At 31.6% G+C, this 19,940-nt stretch overlaps 2 protein-coding genes across 4 annotated transcripts; one reads left to right on the top strand and one right to left on the bottom strand.

Moving 5' to 3' along the window:
* Positions 1–289: 289 nt before the first annotated feature.
* Positions 290–5,511, bottom strand: LOC143192512 (uncharacterized). Of its 2 annotated transcripts, none has more exons than XM_076397910.1 (7): positions 5,388–5,511; positions 5,140–5,203; positions 1,534–1,685; positions 1,310–1,476; positions 798–936; positions 608–745; positions 290–556 (listed from the first exon to the last, which is right to left on the bottom strand). In XM_076397910.1, exons 2-7 carry the CDS (start codon positions 5,143–5,145, stop codon positions 358–360), a joined length of 801 nt encoding a protein of 266 aa, XP_076254025.1. In that variant the 5' UTR covers positions 5,146–5,203; positions 5,388–5,511; the 3' UTR covers positions 290–357. The 2 variants fall into 2 exon arrangements, with proteins under 2 accessions (XP_076254025.1, XP_076254024.1); XM_076397909.1 differs by having other exon boundaries at positions 5,296–5,424.
* svr (Carboxypeptidase D svr) lies at positions 932–19,587 on the top strand. 2 transcript variants are annotated; one of them, XM_076397873.1, is made up of 23 exons: positions 932–1,082; positions 5,873–5,963; positions 6,018–6,524; positions 6,578–6,680; positions 6,733–6,862; positions 6,924–7,093; positions 7,152–7,313; positions 7,369–7,516; positions 8,314–8,405; positions 9,610–9,843; positions 9,897–10,088; positions 11,781–11,866; positions 11,923–12,126; positions 12,181–12,423; positions 15,495–15,686; positions 15,746–15,988; positions 16,190–16,390; positions 16,442–16,671; positions 16,988–17,250; positions 17,596–17,946; positions 18,172–18,444; positions 18,797–18,958; positions 19,017–19,587. In XM_076397873.1, exons 3-23 carry the CDS (start codon positions 6,090–6,092, stop codon positions 19,145–19,147), a joined length of 4,245 nt encoding a protein of 1,414 aa, XP_076253988.1. In that variant the 5' UTR covers positions 932–1,082; positions 5,873–5,963; positions 6,018–6,089; the 3' UTR covers positions 19,148–19,587. The 2 variants fall into 2 exon arrangements, with proteins under 2 accessions (XP_076253988.1, XP_076253987.1); XM_076397872.1 differs by having other exon boundaries at positions 5,873–6,524.
* Positions 19,588–19,940: the final 353 nt, after the last annotated feature.

Below are 19,940 nucleotides of genomic sequence, written 5' to 3'. Positions count from 1 at the left end.
ATCGTAAAGCATCATTATTTCACTGAACATTATTGACAAGATCATTACCATTCTTAAAAGATTATCGATAGACATTTGTTTAATTTTTGTTATGTCACAGTTATTAATGTGATGTTCTGATTGTGGATTATAGAAGACAAACGCCTAACAATACATTTATTGGGAGATATTCCTATAAATATCTTTTCATTAGATGTATATCAACATTGAGATAGATTTTATGATTCATGACAGTATGTTAATTATAAATGGCTCAATATATTTAAGGAAGATGAATAAAAAATTAAAATAAACTATACATTTTATTCCTGCATTGTACCATGTCATGTTTTATTTATTTTTAATTGTGAAGAAATTCTAATAATTCGTATTTCTAAACAGGCATTGAAGAAAATACATTTGTTTCCTTTGTATTGTGAGTGCTAAAGAATCAATTGGCACGTTGCTTTGTTGAAATCGACTAGCTCTCGAATACTGTAATTTACATGCGGGATCATTGATGTTGAAATAAGACATTATTTCTTCGTCAATTAAAGTTTCCTCTGTCTTGGAGCCCCTGTAAAATGTGTTGCTGCTGATTACCGTATCAATATTTGAATGAACTTACTGTTGTACACATGGAGGTTGTTCTTTAAAACATACTATGCCTACGATGTTAAAAAATACCTCTCCAATCAAGTTGGCGATGGGAGTTTTTAGATCCTGTAGACATTTCTTGAATTTCTCATCACAGTCACAATGAGATCTGCCACAAAACTGATATAAATACAGTCTTGGTTAAATTATTTTCGATTTACCTGGTATAAGGCGTGTTGTTACAGATTCCACCACGGCAATCGCCCGCATATATATATCGAGAACACGCATCATGTTCTCTACAGCACCCATCTTCCTTACTAAATCTACCTAAATCGGTAATGTTCCTTGCCGTGTCTCCTAAAAATAAACTGATTCGTTAATTCACCTTGATACATTGTAATAACGTTAGACGGTGTGTGAAGGTCTGCACTTGAACGGAGCGCAAGTGATTTTACAATATTTCCGCTTATTTTGTGATTGTGGTTCGTTAATACATATTACAGGTAAATAAGTCGAACGTTGATTCAGTGAAAGTGTTCATTTTCCCAAATTGTTTCACGGAAATTAACATTAAATTAAATCTACTTAGCCTTGAGAACATTTTAATTTCACCTAGGTTTTAGATATAAAAACATGCGATATATGAATAATTTTACATGCTCATGCGTGGTACTACTTAAATAACAATGAATGTAAATAAATAGGGGATTAACAATGTTTAATCAACTACCTGGACCGCACCATTTCGTTCCCGGAAAACTGAAGCTGCCGTGCGAGTTGATACGTCTAACTTTTTGGTGGCATATTTCGATGAACTGCTTTAGTTCGTTTTCCGAAACGATTTTTAGTTTAGAGTCATCATCATCGCCAAATCTGATATCTATTTGAACTACGTCTCTAAAAATAAGGCATACATTTAAATGAGAATGATTATCTTGTCGATTATAGGGTTACTTGTTATTTCTTATGTTACAATATGGTTGTTTGGTACTTAGTTCTATGATGGTATCCATTTTGCTATCGGATATCATTATGGGTTCCGTGTCAAATCCATTTGTTTTTCCCATAAATGTCAGTATTAATGGAATAATTAACTGTGTGGTACTCTGAAATGTAGGTTAGATATGAGAACATTTTGGTTCTACAACATTTAAATAAAAATGATATTCTGATTGATTTTAAACTGTATGTAGTAAACTGTCACCAGTGGCGAGTGGAGAATTTACCAATGGATTTTCATGATTGTCAATATAAACGATTTTTTTTCTATGATTGACGTATCGTTTGAGATCTGTCATTTTTCTTCTTTACTCGATTTTTATTAATCTATCAAAAAAATTGATAATGAGTACAAATATGAAATAAGGAATATTTCTTAATATTTTTTAAGCATATTAAAGCAATTAAATAAGCCACAAAAATAATCTTTTCTAGCTAAAAATACCCAACTAAAAGTATAATATCAAAAGGTTATGTTATTGACAGACGTCAAATTTTTCGTATGTTTTAATAATTTTAGACATTTTTAAATAATTCAACTGTTGACCATTTCTTTTGTTAAACAAAAAAAACCATTTTATTTATAACTAGTTGAACAAAGTACACATTTTCAATTAAATTTGTTTTTTTTTTGGTTAAATGGTTTAATATTTCACAAATTTTGTCGGTGTACAGTATTTTTAGATTTACAAAACAATTTCGTGCCTAGATTTAAATCACATAGTTCCAAAAATACGGCCCTGGGTTTGATCGATAGTAATTGCATGTTATTCGTATCATCTATGGGATTTGTATGAATTTCTATAGACCATCTGGGAACTTAGTCATGATAAATCCTTTCACTTTGAATGCTGACATAAATCAGACCGTTATAATTTATGAGTTCAACACCATTTGGGAGCGTGACTTATATATTTTGATATTATGTAGAAAATGTTTTGGTTACCGATATATCCGACAAGTAAAGTAATTAATGCCTCTGGACTTCCAATACTGAGCCTTATTTCAGGCTGATTTCTTGTTTCTCATCTCCCGCCATTTTTTGTCTCTTTTTCAATCTCTCGCCATTTTGCTGAGAACGATGCAGATTATACAGCTGTAGAAATAAATTATCATACTTGCAACTACAAATCTTCTAGAGTTGAAGCTCATTCGGCTGTTTACCCGCCACGTGTTACTATTTTTTGTTTATTGTTAGTAGTTGTCTATGTTATGTTTTTGTTTTTGTCGCTTGTGTCATGTCAGTTTGTTTTTAAACTGCGTTGCTCAGTGGTTACAACAATCCAAATTTGACCTTTCGTTGATCGCTATTTTAATGAACTCAAGCTGTTCGATTGTACAAAAAAACTATTAAAAAAGTTCTAACAAAAACGAAAAAAAAAACAGTAAATTCTACACGATCGTTTATTACTTAATTATTACTATCATGGAAAATAAAAAAGTTAAGAACGAATTTCAGTTTACAAATGTCAACAAAATCATGACGGCCTTGAATGATTTCAAAAATGACAGTGACAGTGACAGTTCCCTAAAATTTTGTTTAATGTTTTTAACCCTCCCTTTCACTCATAAAACACAAGAAAAAATCGTTCCAAACAGTTATTTATTATTAATTGTAAACAAGAAAAGATCGTCCCAAAGAAAAAAAAACAGTTATTTCTAACAAAAATACGTGTACGTGATGGATAACCAAAAGTAAAAGTATTTGTTTTATCACAGACAAGTATTTAACATTACCACAATTGTAACCTATAGATATTTTATATAACACGTTTAAATCAGCGTTTCTCGCCATCGTCCATGCGTATGTTATTAACATATTAACTTGATTTAGTTTGCTTACATAATTAGGCAGTTCTTTGTAAATAAACTAATAATTGGGGAAACCGGTATTAAGTAAACTCTGTTTCAACCACTTTGGTTATTATTATTTTGCAAGATGACTTTTGAATCAAGTTAACGATGTTTTGTTAGCAAAAATACGACATTGGCATTATCTTAAGGTGTGAGAATTCGACATTGATGTATCAGACAAACTTTAGTGTGTCAAGTTTATTGATATGCTCGCCGATCGGGATGGAATTCACTTTTAAACCAACTAAGGAGTTACATAATTTTCTGGGTAGGTCCGTAGGAAATTGTGTTCGATCCATCGATATTGGATGTGTTAGATATTTTTTCACATTTATCTCGAGTTCGCAAGAGAATAATTTTTGTTTCGTAATGTTTGTGCTCGTGTCCCATATTAAAATTGATTAACTAATAGAGTTAGGCATAGATCGTTTATAACCTAACCTAACATTAAGTGTCAATAAGAAAATAGCAGTGGCAGTTTTTTTTAAACAATCATCTAAAGTCAATTTAATAATAATTACTCAATACTAATTTAAATATTAACAACATTAGTACAATACTAATTGAACATTGTCTTTAATTTATTTTATTTTGTTAATGATTATAAACTGTTATCATCATTCATATCTATTAAATCATCAAACATCTAATTCTCATCAATTAATGTCATCAAAATTAAAGGATATCCGTAAAAAATATAATAGCCGTAGGATGTTTGTGGGTAGTATAATGAAATCGCCGGTCCAATATAAAAAAAATATATTTTTTATTTGAAAGTAGCTGAAACATTTAACCAATATTAGCAAGGTTTTCAGCAAAGTAGAGGTTAAATATGTAATGCAAGTCAATTTAAAGATTTTTGTTTCACTTCTCCATTGTTCCAGTCATAGCAAGTATGATTATTTGCGTCAGTTTTATGTTCAAGGTTTGCTTTTATTAATTTTAAAGGCAATGGTCAGCTCTAATTGATATTTTATTAATTTGTTAAAATAGTCTTTAGGCCAAGGTGTACGTGGAACTAGTATCATTAAAAATCTATTAAATTTCATTTATCAAGTATATTTTTATAAAACTTTCAAAATGTTCAATAAAAGGTGTTAATATAAAAATATAATTAAGCACATAACTATGATTAAATTTATTTTGCGTTTTAATTCCACTTATGTATTTTTATATTGATTCAATTTAAATTAACATAAAATCGAGTTGGTATAAATTATGGATAAACATATTTTTTGAAATTTCAGTTGACGTCTGTCAATGTTATAATATTTCCCTTTTGATATTTACTGTCAGATATAATAAAGTGGCTGTACGTAATCGATTTGATTAATATTAATCACTATAACAATGATTATTTTTTGTTTTAATTCCACGAATGTGTTTTTATATTGATTCAATTTTAATATACATAAAATCAAGTTGGCATAATTTATGGATAAACAAATTTTTTGAATTTTCAATTGATGTCTGTCAATATTGCCCTTTCGATATTTACTGTCAGATATATTATAAGAAAGTGTGTGTACGTAATCTCTTAGAATCATTTGACGCTGTGAAAAGTATGAAGATGATTTCTCTCTACGTTCAATGCCTATAAATACTTGAAATAAATTACAGCCTATCTGATAATGGTTAGTATTAAATAAAAAGCTGTAGACAAATATATGTTAATTATTATTATTATCCCTTATTGCATTAACTTACCTTCATATTTATTATTTAAGAAATATTCACTAAAACACAGTTACCATTTTCATTTCACTAAAAACTAAAAACCTTTTATGAAATATATAATTATAAGTAGATGAATATTTTATAAATTAATTTTTAAAAAATGTCTTAAAATAAGTAAGTAAATACTTTGAATTAAATATTTGAATATATCTCTATAATATATTTTTAAGGTAAACAACTAGTTCTTCGTCTGTCCAATATTTGAATAATGCTTTTACCTACAATACTTTTACACAAAATATTAGCGAATGTTTTACTGAATACTGGATGTGCAGCTACGTTTGAATTTATGATCAAATTCCCCCGTCTTTATAGTTTTTTAATATTTACAAGGACAAAAACTTTTGATGCTGTAATTAAGCATCTTTTAAATAGATAATGGTCTATTTCTTCAGCAAATTTGATTGCGCATTTCTTTGTGCGCTTTACAAATAATCTTGGCTATAGAGAATTAATTAATATTTTATTTATCTATATTCAACATATAATTATTATTTCATACAAGATGGGATTTTTTTGTATTTCAGGCGTGATTATTACTTGTTTTTTTATTTTTTTATGTATTTATTTTATGTCCTTGAAAATTTACTGTTAACAAACTGTAGCTTATAAAAGAAGTTAAGTAATAATAACTGTAAATAATTAACAGTAAGATAACTGTAAAATATATTATAGTTTATATTGTGATTGAGTATTTTTTCAGATTTCTGTTGCTAGTTTTAAGATCCATCATTCCCTGATTATATGCAACGCAAAATAAATACTTGAAAGTTAAGACACATAACCTTACCTATGTAAGTGTTGACGTTTCTTTGTAATTCTTAAAATTGTATCATTGTGTTTTCCAGATTTTTTCTTCTTAGAACGTATCATGTCTCAGTAGTAATATATATTTGGGCTTGTAGTGAGTCAAGTACAAGATGTTGTTAAAAAGTTTTGTATTAATATGTTTAGTAAATCAGTTAACAGAATCTCTACCTGTTACTGAAAACGAGCATTTCTTGGACAGTGCCAGATATCACAGTTATGATGAATTAACAAATTTGTTCAAAAAATTAGAAACTGAAAATCCTGAAATCGCTAAATTGATCAGCGTGGGTCGCTCGGTGAAAAATAGGGAATTATGGGCGCTACATATTAATGTAAATGTACAAAACAGAAGTTTATTGACGCCTATGTTTAAATATGTTGCCAATATGCATGGAGATGAATCGATAGGAAGACAATTAATGATATACTTAGCTGAATATTTAATTCTGAATTATGGTACAAATGAAAGGGTAACTAGGCTTGTGAATACCACCGATATCTATTTAATGCCAAGTATGAATCCAGATGGTTTTGAAAATTCTCAGGTCTGTATACAATTATTGCTTTTCTCAGTTGTATATTATTAATTATATTTTAGGAGGGTTTGTGCGAATCAAAACCTCTATATGTGGGTAGAGAGAATGAAAGGGGCGTTGATTTGAATCGAGATTTTCCAGATCAGTTTGAGCCTCAGAGGGCAGGTACATTTTTTTTTTTTAGTAATTTTTGGTTGTTTATAATATATTATTTTAGGCACCATTATATCTGGTAGGCAACCCGAAACAATTGCAATGATGACTTGGATTATTTCTAGACCTTTTGTTCTATCAGGAAATCTTCATGGAGGAGCTGTAGTTGCTAGTTATCCTTTTGATGATTCATTGTAATTATTTATAAATAATAGAGAAAAATAGATAACTTCATATTATACATTTTATTCACAGACAGGGCCGTGAGTGTTGTAAAGAAAGCAAATCTCCAGATAATGACCTGTTTAAAGAACTAGCTTTAACATATTCTCAGTCACATCCTTTAATGAAAACAGGAACCACTTGTTCCAATGATCACTTTAAAAATGGTATAACAAATGGGGCTTTTTGGTATGAAGTTAAAGGTATTTTTTAAAAATTTATTTAACATAGGTATATTGTTTTTTTTTTGTTTTATTGTAGGTGGTATGCAGGATTTCAATTATGTCAAATCAAATTGTTTTGAAGTAACTTTCGAGTTGAGTTGTTGCAAATATCCACTAGCAAGCACTCTCCCTGACGAATGGCACAACAATAAAGAATCCTTGTTAAAATACATTGAGGCAGCTCAATGGGGAGTTAAAGGTAGGGGATTTTATATATTACAATTTGAAAAATATATTTCCGTTTTTTTTTTAAGGACTAGTAAAAAATGAGAAAGGTGATCCCGTACTAGATGCTGATGTAGTGGTTGAGGGAATAAATCACAATGTCACTACATCAAACAGAGGCGAATATTGGCGTCTATTACTTCCAGGAAAATATAAGATATTTGCAACAGCTTTTGGGTAGGTCTTATTAATATTCGTTTTTTTTTTGTTAACTCTATTTTCCATATTATGATTTATGGAAAAAATATTTCTTTTATTCTAATGAATGTATTTAAACTTAAAAAATAAAAAATAATACACCTGTTTATGAAAAAAATATCACAATACTTATTACTTTTTGTAATTTTTATATTTTTCTAAAACATCTTTACCCCAAAATTCTTCAGTAGATGTAATTTTATATATTTATTCACATATACAATCTTATAGAAATATATTCTTGCTAGGCAGTTATTTAAAGTCAAAGCTTTGAAATAACTTGTTATTTAGCAGCTATGTCCATTCTGCAGCAATTTCATAAAACAATTTAAGGTATTCTGGCCACCTCTCCATCTCTGCAATTTTGGTTTATTTTAGCCAATCTGTTCTTAAGATTGGATAGGTATAAAAACCACACTAATATCTTCTTCAGTTTTTTTTTGTCACGTAATATATTTTCGAAAATATCTAGCTAGTGATGAAAATTAGACACGCTTTGTAACTGTGTTGAGAGCATGTAAATATTTTAGAATGTCATTTATAATAACCACAGCACACTAAGTTTTGTAAGAAGGAGGCTGCTTGTAGTTCAGAAATGTTCAATAACCTGATCTTTACTTAAACAACGAACGTTTTGTTACAGTATATATATTATGACTTACTGCAACCTAAACCTAACATTTCTTTTATATATATGAATATAAAACATATTATATATTAGCAATATATACATTAAGACATGGACTTGACAAGTAACTTAATTTTTTTTGTTTCAGATACCTACCATCAGATCCTGTGGAAATTGAAGTTGAGAAAGACGGACCAACCATTCAACACTTTGTTCTAAAACTAGAGTCCGAACCTGAAGGTAATATATATGAAAGAGAAGACACTGTAGGCAATGATAGATGGTATTGGGGCAATAAATAAAGTAGATTAAAGTGCACCACACATTTATTGTAACAAATCTTTAGCACAAAAGACAAATTAGAAATGATAAAGACATAAATGAATATAGAATAGAATCTCAAATAAGCGAAATTATTATTATGATAAGTTAGGTACTGTGTTTAGGCTATTAAAGTTTTAGATTTGTTCTAAGTACGCTATATATAGTTCAAATCGATGTTGTAATAAACTTTAAAGCTTTAACATTCAGTTATATGGATCATAGGATGTATTGAGAGAGGGGTTTGAGCAATAAACCATTTGATATACTTACGTCCGAAGTAAGTGCATTTTTAATGGTAGTGTCTGAACCTTGTACCTGATTTTTTTTTATAAACCTATGGGTGGCAGCTTTTTATTATTATTGTTTTTAGATGACTTTTGTATTTTGTATTGTAACTCTATAAAGGCTCTAGAATACATATGTTTATTTTTATTTTTTATTATTTTTTCTCTACTTTTAACACTGATACTTCTGTTTGTGTATTTGTAAAGTGGGTTCAATAAATATGTGAAAATAAACATGTGTATTATTAATTTTACGCTTTTCCTGCTCTGCATTAATATAAGCTAGTGTGTTTAATTTTTACAGATTTTTCAAGAAATTTCTTTCATATAAAAATGGATTACAATGAACTTAACCATCATTATTATTTGAATCCACGTCTTAATGTTAATTTCGTCTTTTATTTAAATGCCCGATGTCGCTGTTGAGAATATTAATTGAGATCGCGCTCACTCTTATCTACTTGTTTCTATGTTCAAAAAAAAAATATGATAACAGTGCTGGGCAGCGCACTCTTGTTGTGTTTGTGTTGAGTCTTAATCCAAAGAGTTTGCAATTTGGAATCTTTTGAAGATCGCCCAAGGCCTCAACTTAAAAGCTGTTTTAAAAATGAAGTAATTCGTGCAATTTTATTCAAAATCAAAGAATCTGTTAAAAAACATTATTTCAAATATAATTTTAAGCTCGAAGAAAAATCTGTAAAAATCAAGCCATACAATTGGTGATGTGTTGCATAATTACGTTCACCCTTACATATTCAATTAGAGCCAGCATCAAACATCGTTGTATCGATGTTTCCAACACAACCTTGCAGTATATGGCTGTTATTACTTTTCAGGAGAATATAGCGAGGTCATAAGCTCTAACACATCTCTTTATGACGAGTACGGATTCATGATTCGGGACCCCGATCTTTTCAAACATCACCACTACGAGGAAATGGTGGAATACATGAAACTGTTTAATAGGACTTACTCGAACATAACCTATATGCACTCAATTGGGAAATCGGTCAAGGGTAGAGACCTGTACGTGTTTGTCTTAAGCAGTACACCGTTACACCATGAACTAGGTACTTAAAATAGGACAATATCGATGGGCTGACTTATCCTTGTTCCTTTTAAGGCAAACCTGAATTCAAGTACGTCGCTAATATGCATGGTAACGAAGTAGTGGGCAGGGAATTGCTCTTATATTTGATAAAGTATTTATGCGAGAGGTATGGTACTGACGATAGAATTACCAAATTATTGAATACGACGAGGATTCATCTACTACCCAGTATGAATCCGGATGGCTATGAAATGGCAACGGAGGGTGAGTATTATTTGGTAATAAAACATCTATTTTATTTATTTTGTGAAAAAAATGTTGGCAACCTGTGCTGGCCGTGTTGTTTTAGTGGCGTATGTTTAACCTGTTGTTTATTATTGAGTCAGTAATATCAGGTCATCTTGGCGTAAGTTTTATAAAAATTTAAAATTATTTAAACATAAATATTTATTGTACTACACTTCTATTGAATCTAAAATCAATTATATTTTACGTAACTTTTATTAACATGAGCCTGATGTTGGCATGTATTTTGAGGTGAAATAAATGAAAATCCATATTAAATCGCTTTAGAGTATATAAATTTTAAGATATGATGCAAAAACAGAAATCCACATTTTTCGAAAATTCACTTTTCATTATATATCTCTAAAAAATAAACGTGTTATTATACTACTGTTCGACTCAGTATAAAATTCTTTGTAATCCATGTAATTTTCACTAACCTGAGATTATTTAAAAGGAAATGAGACCAAAAAAATTGAAATAGGCAAAAAATTGCAAAATTTCATGACTGACTGACATGACTTCGGTCGGATAAAGATAAAACTTTTACAATACATATATTTTGGGGTAAAATAAATAAAAATCCATGTTAAATCGCTTTAGAGTATATTATTTTAAAGATATAATGTATAAACAGAAAATTACTCATTTTTTAAAAATGCATTTTTCTTTGGATATCTTAAACATAAACGTTGGGTAAAATTATTATACCACCATTGGATTCAGTGTAAAATTCTTTGTAACCCCTGTGATTTTAATTATCTTGTGATTATTTGAACGGAAATGAATATATATATATATATATATATATATATATATATATATATATATATATATTTTAATGTATGCTCGCCGATTTCTCCGTCAATTATGGATCGATTTTATTTATTTTTTATTCGAAAGAGTGTACTTCCGAGGTGGTCCCATTGGAACCAAGTTAGGACTGATGGTGGGAAGGTGGGTAAATCGAGGAAAAACCTCAAATTGCAAATACACATACAATGTTTTCACAAATTTTTTATCTAAAATAATCAGATATTAGTGTATAATGTTATTGCTGGACTGATGTGACAAAAAATCGGAAGTAGTACAGTGTAAAAGTCCGTCAGTTTGCTTTTTAAGTACTAACCATGTCATATGAGTCATCGTAGAAACATTGTAGGCAACCGTTTCTATGGTGTAATGGTTAGAACGTCGTGCTCACACGCGGAGGTCGCGATTTCGATTACCAACAGGGCAGCAACTTTTGTTGTTCTAGTTTGATTGGAACATTTGTCAAATCACCTAGACCAGGTAGACGGATACCAGGGCCTGATACGTTCCTTAATTCAATCATTGTGTCTTTATTCCTATTTTTCCTCCTACTTCAAAGTAATCAGTTGCTAGTTGTTAAAATAATATTGTAAATAGATCAATGGGTTTAGGTATGTATTAAGCTAAATTGTGTGTATATTGCAGAATATAAAATACGTGTAGAAGATAGATTAAATAAGGTTTTTTGTTTATTTTTATTTAGTTATTACAACGATTATTTTGTACATATTTTATACTAAATTTTTTTTTGTTAAAAATCTAAGTTTGATTATTTTTTACTTTTTAGTGAGTTATTTATTTATTTTTTGAAGTCGGTTCAATTTTTTGTTAAAAATATGTTATGTGCTTTAATTTTAGGAGATGCATCTAGTGGTAAGGGGCGAAACAACGCAAACAATTTCGATTTAAATCGAAATTTCCCCGACCAATATGGTATTAATCAAGTAGGTATCACTAAAACAAAGCGTTAGAAGCGGTCAGGATTATTATTACTTTTTAGTATAACAGATTCCTCGAACCGGAAACGCAGCTGATAATGAGATGGATTTCCTCCGAACCATTTGTACTGTCAGCCAATTTGCATAACGGTGCTCTAGTGGCAAACTATCCGTATGATGACAATCCACCAAACGTGCCTGAAAATAACGAAAATCCATCCCCGGACAATGCTTTATTTAAATATTTAGCTAGTACATATTCTAACGTAAGCATTGGTTATTTTTTCCTTGAACATGGTGTTACAACGATTTTCCACTAGGCCCATCGGACTATGCACGATGGAAAACCTTGTCCCATGTTCCCCAATGAACATTTTCAAGGAGGCATAACCAACGGAGCCAAATGGTATCAGGTCACAGGCGGAATGCAAGATTGGAACTATTTGACAGCTGGTTGTATGGAAATCACTTTGGAGATCGGTTGCTATAAATATCCTTATGCAAAGGATTTACCACAGTATTGGCTTGATAACAGAGAAGCCTTAATTAAATACATGGAGCAGGTAGATACAGCATTATCATTTTTTCTAATAAATTAATTGCATCCATAGTAAAACACATTTTTTTGCCAAAATTACTTTTTTTTACTAAATAATTCCCTTCAAGGGTGATACACTGATTATAGCGACCCTCCAACTTTTCGATACCATTTTTGCCTTTGATTTTTTGATTTATTCTTTGCTTCAAAATAGGCCTCAGTTCCGGCGATCACCTCTTCATTCGACGAACATTTCTTCCCAGCGCGCTTTCTTTTGAGATCTGAGCACAGGAAATAGTCTCTGGGGGCAGATCTGGAGAATACGGTAGATGAGGAAGCAATTCGAAGCCCAGTTCATGGATTTTTGCCATAGCTTTCACTGATTTGTGACACGGTGCATTGTCTTGGTGAAGCAGCACTTTCTTTTTTTTTTATACGCGGCCGTTTTCGGCGATTTCGACCTTGAAACGGTCCAATAACGCTATGTAATACTCGCTGTTGATGGTCCTTTCTTTTTCAAGGTAGTCAATGAAAATTATTCTATGCGCATCCCAAAATACATACACCATAACCTTGCCAGCCGACTGTTGCGTTTTCCCGCGCTTTGGAGCGGGTTCATCGTGTGTAGTCCATTCGGATCACTATCTATTGGACTTCGGAGTGAATGATGGAGCCATGTTTTATCCATTGTCACATATCGACGCAAAAACTAGGGTTTATTACGCTCGATCATCTTCAAACACTTCTCCGAATCATCAACTCGTTGTTTTTGGTCAAAAGTGAGCTCGCGCAGCACCCACTTTGCACAGAGTTTTCTCGTACCCAAATATTCGTGAATGATACGATCTATACGTTCAGTTGATATCTTTAGAGTGTCTGATATTTAATTCAATTTCAATTTACGGTCAAAATCATTTTGTGGATTTTTAAAATGTTTTCGTCGGTAACAACCTCTTTTGGGCGTCCACTGCGTTCACTGTCTTCGGTATTCATTTCACCACGTCTAAACTTAGCATACCAATCCTTGATGGTTGATTTTCCTGAGGCAGTATTCTGAAACTTGGCATTAAGCCAAGTTTTTGCTTCAACTGTATTTTTCCCTTCAAAAATCAATATTTTATCAACACGCGAAATTCCCTTTTATCCATTTTTTTCACAATAACAAAAGTTGCTTCACTCAAAATGCTATAATTCACAAACTAATGATCCGACCGCTGTCAAATTTATACACGCATCTTTTGAGGGTTAGGGCTACTAATAAACATCTGGATTTAATTCTAGTAGCGCTATCTATGTGTCAGGCCGGGGATTTTTCAATTGACCTATTGTTACTACTGTTTCGTTGTACTTGCGTTAATACACAAGCAAGACGAGTACGGGATTAATACATCAGGATATATTTCCCAAATTAAAATAAAACTAAACTACGTAAGCTAAAGTTAAGAATACACTCTTACACTAGACAAGTTCGTATGGTTTGGCGGGCCTCAATCTTCTGATTTCCTACGTGTTGGTAGTTCTATTGCTTCCACGTTGCTGTGATTTAGCAACCTTATTTTATGTTTCAAGACGAAATCTTGGATCACTCCATGTATCCATTTGTTTTCGAGATCATCGTGTAACGCTTCGTTAGTTACATAGCCACAATAATTAAGCAGTAGCATTAGTAATCGCGGAACTTTGTTTTGGGTGCGTTGGATTACTGATTGGTTTAATATTTTAGTACAACCCCATATTTGGACCTCATACGTCCAAATTGGCTTTATGACTGACTGATGAACCAATCTTTTTCATTTTAGGTCAAGTGTCTTCCGACTAACCAGTACAGTTGCTTGACTTTGAGTCTAATCTGCTCTGCTTTTTGTCTAACATGATGTTTCCAATTTAACTTGCCATCGAGATGTACTCCGAGGTATTTAGCTAATTCTGTTTGAGGAATCGGACATCCGTCAAGTGATATAAGGTTTTCTGTCTGTATCGGGTTTTCTTTTAGTCTGTAGTCCATTTGTAGATCTTGTTGACCGCTACTTGTACTTTTTCTAGAGCCTCAGACAAAGATACATCTTTTGTTATGATAACTGTGTCGTCGACAAATGTTCGAAGTACATTTTCCAAGTTTCTTTTATTGTTGGGATATTAGCAGTATAGGGCAGATACAAGAGTGGTTCCAAGACACTACCCTGTGGAATATCCAGCCGGAATGTGTTTAAGTTTTGGGAGTGCCCCTTCATGAGAGGGTGTACATTTTAAGACATTTATTTGGCGGTAGCAATTTGCTCATTTTACAGATGAATCCCAAAATGTCATACCCGGTTAAAAGCTCGTGAGACGTTCACTAATATTGCAAGGCAGTATTTCTTTTCTTAGAATGTCTTTTCAACAACCGCTGTTTCTCTGTGCTCTTGGTCAATATTATTCGGTTGCAATATGTTAGCTAAATGTTCTGTAAATAATTGAGATATTTCACTCGTGCGTCGCACTTAATTTCGATCATTTTTAATACGCGATACTCTAATAATTGGTCTTTAAATCTCCAAGTTGCTTTTCATAGCGAGTAATTTTTGTCAACTTCCGGGCTTAATTCTCTTGAATATTTTTCGAAGCAACTCGGTCTCTTTAATCTTTTGATTTGTCTGATTACTAATTCTATTAAATATTGTTTTATCTACAGTATTTCTGGTTCTGTGACATATTCTTCTAGGATTTCATATTTATTTTAGCACCATTCTTTTCAACTATCGTAGCTTGTATTTTTTTATCTCGTCTTGTTTTAAATGGTGTATATTTTGTTGTATAATTAGAGCTGTTCCACCTCGAGCACGTTTGCTGGGGTGTACTATTCAGTATGCATCATAACCCCGTATTTTAATGTATTTTTTAGATTAATGAGTCTCTGATATGAGAGTTATATCTATGTTATTTGTTCTCAGAAATAATTTTAGTTTCCGGACTCTCTGATCTAGCCCATTGGCGTTCCATATTGTAATTCTTAAGAACGAATTACTCATTTTTGTTTTTCTTTATCTGGATTTCGGATTCTTCTAATTTTTCTACTCTACTAAGTGACTGAACATTTCTAATGATTAATTTTATAAGGTTCACATGGGAGTTCATGGTTATGTTACGAGTACAATCGGTAGAAGAATACCCCATGTTGAGGTGATAATTGAAGGAAACAAACATGCCGTTAAAACCACTAAGGACGGAGAATACTGGCGATTACTTCTACCTGGAAAATATAATATTACCTTCGCTGCAAGGGGATATGAATCGTTTACCCAAGAAATTGTAAGAGTTAACAAAAATGCACCCATAAAATAGCGCGGCATATTTGTAATAATTTGTAGACGGTGCCAGAAACAGGTAATTTAATACTTAATCCACTATTAATGAAGGACGACCCGACACATTGGTCCAGTGCCTATGATTTCGGGGAATATTTGAACGTCTTTGGGCTAGGCTATCATTCCAATTCGCAGCTATATAGCACATTAAGCGGCTTTGAGAATAAATATCCGGATTTTGCCGAATTCCATGGTGGCGATGCTCTTGTTTCAATGTCCATACATTGGTTGGAGATATCGAATGAGGTAAGCAATATTTTTTCTTAGAGTAAGAAATAATGTTAGATAAGTTATTTAAAAAGCATTTTTGTTTGAAAAATTATACGCCAAACATATCATCCAACGTTATAAACTTTCTACTAAATAATTGTTTTGTACGTTTACGTTTTTTTATGATTTTTGAGACTAATCAGATGCGACTAAATCTGGTTAACATACCCATTTTAGATTAGCCAATCAGACGAAACAAAATTCCACATAGCTGTCATCGGAAATTTGTTTGCCACACAACCTATTGGTCGAGAAATTAGCGTTAATCTAGCGCGCCATCTGTTAGTGGGAGCCGCATACAAAGACCCAACGATTCTAGAGATTTTATCTAATGCCGTTATTCATATTGTACCGGTCATCGATAAATCCTTTGAAAAAGTAAGACTGTTAACTTTTGTGTTTGCATTTTTCCATAATATTTTTTTAAAGATTTGGGGCGATTATCCGAAAATCACCAAGGGTTTATCAAAACCGGAGAAGTATTCTTGCAATAACATTACAGCGGATTTTAAACAAGTAGGCGAGCAAATTTTAGACTTAAATAATCGACTTACCAGCAATAGTGAGACGGTGGCTATAACTAATGCCTTCAAGCATATGCTATTTGACGATAAATTTGATTTAATTATCAATATTGAGGGTGGCAGCAATGGTGTAATGTAAGTATGTTAATTAATTGATGTAATATAGGAGAAATTTACTAGAGTCAAGCTACAGTTACTGACAACGAAAAATCTAGCGAGCCATGACAAAAAAATGGTTATTTATCAAATAGTTTAGTTTTTTATGTCAGTCTCTGCTTTATAAAATTGTTGTTAAATTGTGTTTGAAAGATAACCCATTGAATAAGAATGGTGTTCTCGTTTTTTGAACTCAAAATGTTGACAGATACCTTAAAACGAAAGCTTAATGACATATTCATGACTGGCTCCCGCTGTCTTATAATAGAGTCATTCTCTTATTAATTTTTTTTAGATTCCCGTATACTCGTGATCAGGTACAGAAATACGAAAAGCTGGCGGATCTTTATAATTCCCACTTAAAAATTCCGCAAATGTGTTCAGGAGTTAGTAGTGGTACCGACAGCCTTTTGACGGATTTCCTTTTTAAAGAATACGATACTCCTATGATTACTGCCAAAGTTAGTTGTTGTGACTATCCCTCAGTGGATAATATACCGTACATATGGAGAGACGTATTGGATCCTTTGATGGCCATTTTGAACGCCACAAGAACAGGTGAGTTCAAAAATCGCCTAATTTATAATGGATTTTAATTAGTACTAGAAATATTATTATGGATTATCTATGGTTGAGAGTACAAATTAGTTCCATGCTTTTTTTTCATTCAACATTGACCTTTTATGGTAAATTCAAATTAAATAATATGCTGAATTTTTTCAAGAATTACTTTAATTTTTGAACTGTGAACTTTTTTTATTGGATACATTGATTCATTATTTTCTTAAAACCTATTCAAAAAATGTTCATATATATCAGTGAATCGTGATATTTTTCTGTAAATATTTTCTGGAAATAGTGAAATAGTGAATACCGTTAAATTTTAACGGCAATGTTTTCTAGGTGTTAAGGGAACCGTGGTAGATACTGAAAACAACTCTCTACACAATGCAACGGTAACAGTTATTGAGACAGATCAGACATTCGAAGTGAGCAAAATCAAGGCCTACTTTAAAATAATGCTACCGCCCGGGAAGTATAAGCTTCGTATCGCTTGCCACGGTTACAAATTGAAGGAAGTCGATACGTTTGTAACCGACTTGGTCTTAACCAAACTGAAGGTGGTTCTAGAAAAAGTGGCCAAACCGGAATTTTCCAACGCAATTATAGAAAATTCGAACACCGATCAAGTCGTCAAAACGGATACTACTATGCACGATCCATTCCATGGTCCTGTAAGTTCTGGTCTTAAAGGTAGGATATTTTTCGTGTATGTAGTTATGAATTAATTATGAATCCAGTTGTTTTTCCTTCAACTTCTTATTCAATATTCTTGCTAAATATTTTGCTATATCAACATGTGCTATTTGGATGATATTGATACTAACAGATATATGTTGATTTTTTTTTCTAATTTTGATGAGGACAGATGATGTATTATTGTTTTTTTTTCATTAATTTAATAAAATTATTGCATAGGTTATGTGAACGACGATCAAAACCATCCAGTTGTCAATGCCAAATTATTTGTTAAGGAAGCCAACGAAACGGTATACACCGATGGCGATGGAAAATTCGGAGTGCCTTTGCCGGTTGGTACTTATACTGTGATAGTAGACGCTTATAGGTACTTTAAACACGTGAAATTAGTACTTATCAATGATCCCAATGTGCCTAAAGTTGCGGTATTTACGCTGAAGAAGAATAATACAATATGGGGAGTGCCTCGACTTGCTTTTGTTACTTTGACAGGTAAGGTGCATTTGTTTTTTATTAATATTATAACCAGGGATTGTCAGTGCCATCTTTTCATTTTACACAGTTATTCTTTCGGATAAACATGACAATTTCAAAATACATCGATTTTGAGGCGAAGCAAACGAAAATCCTTGTTAAATTGCGTTGGAACTTAAATTTTTAAGAAATTTATATAACGTAATCTGAAATCTACTAATTTTTTGTATAATAACTAAAGGTTGTACAAAAATTATTATAATGAATTCATTAACTTGCGATTATCTGACGGGATATGAGAGCAAAAAACTTGTTCACGACTTAAATGTACAGTTTGACTTTCAACTTACAAACTGTTAATTTTTTTCAGGGTTTATATTAGCCGGAATGTTAGGCCTCTGCATATTTTGCTTCGTGAGTTGCAAAAAGCGAAGTCACGATTACGGCTTGGTATCACAGAGCGGTTTCTTCGAGGACTTCAAATATGACGACGAACATAAGGAAACAGCATTATTCACCCGTCCAACACTCAGTAATTACTTGTTAGATTCGATTGTTTCATTGGGTCATAACCACCTTTTTTTTTGTAGAAAAACCTGTCGTTCCATATTACGACGATGACGATGATGAGGAAGAAAATGACTTTGCCGACATAGAAGGAAACTATTTATCTAGTTCGGATGATAACGACGAGATTAAATTATTAACGTTAAGTCGATAAAGTCGCTTGACAATAAGACGATAACATTTTGCGTTTAATTAGTAGTGATATTGGTATGATATCTTCGAGCAATATTGATTATGCTTAAAGCAGTTGTAATTTTCTTTAAATAAGTTCCTGGGTCTATATAGACATCTATATAGAAAAAATAGGTAATAATATAAGTAGGACATTGTTAAAATTTATTTATAGGAAGAAATATATTTTTATTGATGTTAGTTCGTAAGAGAATAACTAAATAAGTTAAATGTTATTTATATGTAATAACAAATTGAAAAACATAATTTTGGTCTAATGATGAATCAGGGTAATTACTGCTAATGCCGATGTATAATTCTAATTATAAACTACATTTATGTTAGTTTGTTTTGTGTTGTGATAACCATATACATTATTTTTGATAATACACGAGATTTTAATAAATTTATTGACATTTTTAAGCTGGTGTTTTCTTTCTTTTGTTGCAGGGTATGATGTGATAAAAATTACTTGAATAGATTAGACAATTCTTTAAAAGATATTGAGGGGGAGGGGAATACTTTGGATACATTAATTTAAAGAAATTTCAACGTTTTTAAAATCTTTGTCATATTATTAGAACACTAAAGATATAACGATATATTTTTTAGCAAAAAGATGACTCCATAGAATATATTGTTGGATTTAAGTAATGATAGGAATGTAGGGCCTGTAGAATTAATAATGAGATCTGATGTCTTCCTCATGATGATGCTTCTTCATGATGAGGACCACTCTTCATATTTATTTTTTAGACTGATCATGGATGAATATG

The sequence above is a fragment of the Rhynchophorus ferrugineus genome, unplaced genomic scaffold (assembly GCF_030347505.1).
Source record: "Rhynchophorus ferrugineus isolate W39M unplaced genomic scaffold, kcgeb_rfMv2 rfM3, whole genome shotgun sequence".
Classification (NCBI taxonomy): Eukaryota; Metazoa; Arthropoda; class Insecta; order Coleoptera; family Curculionidae; genus Rhynchophorus; species Rhynchophorus ferrugineus.
Note: the sequence above shows the minus strand (reverse complement) of the source record. Positions and strands in the feature narration are given on the sequence as shown.

What these genes read in the sequence shown, in the direction of transcription:
- LOC143192512 (XM_076397910.1), bottom strand. An exon ending in TGTAACATAAGAAATAACAA is followed by an intron (nt 1,477 to 1,533) that starts GTAACCCTATAA and finishes CCTTATTTTTAG; the next exon opens with AGACGTAGTTCAAATAGATA. An exon ending in AACAACACGCCTTATACCAG is followed by an intron (nt 746 to 797) that starts GTAAATCGAAAA and finishes GTTTTGTGGCAG; the next exon opens with ATCTCATTGTGACTGTGATG.
- svr (XM_076397873.1), top strand. Translation starts at nt 6,090, where the DNA reads ATGTTGTTAAAAAGTTTTGTATTAATATGTTTAGTAAATCAGTTAACA. An exon ending in TAGCTAGTACATATTCTAAC is followed by an intron (nt 12,127 to 12,180) that starts GTAAGCATTGGT and finishes ATTTTCCACTAG; the next exon opens with GCCCATCGGACTATGCACGA. An exon ending in TGCTTTTGTTACTTTGACAG is followed by an intron (nt 18,445 to 18,796) that starts GTAAGGTGCATT and finishes AATTTTTTTCAG; the next exon opens with GGTTTATATTAGCCGGAATG.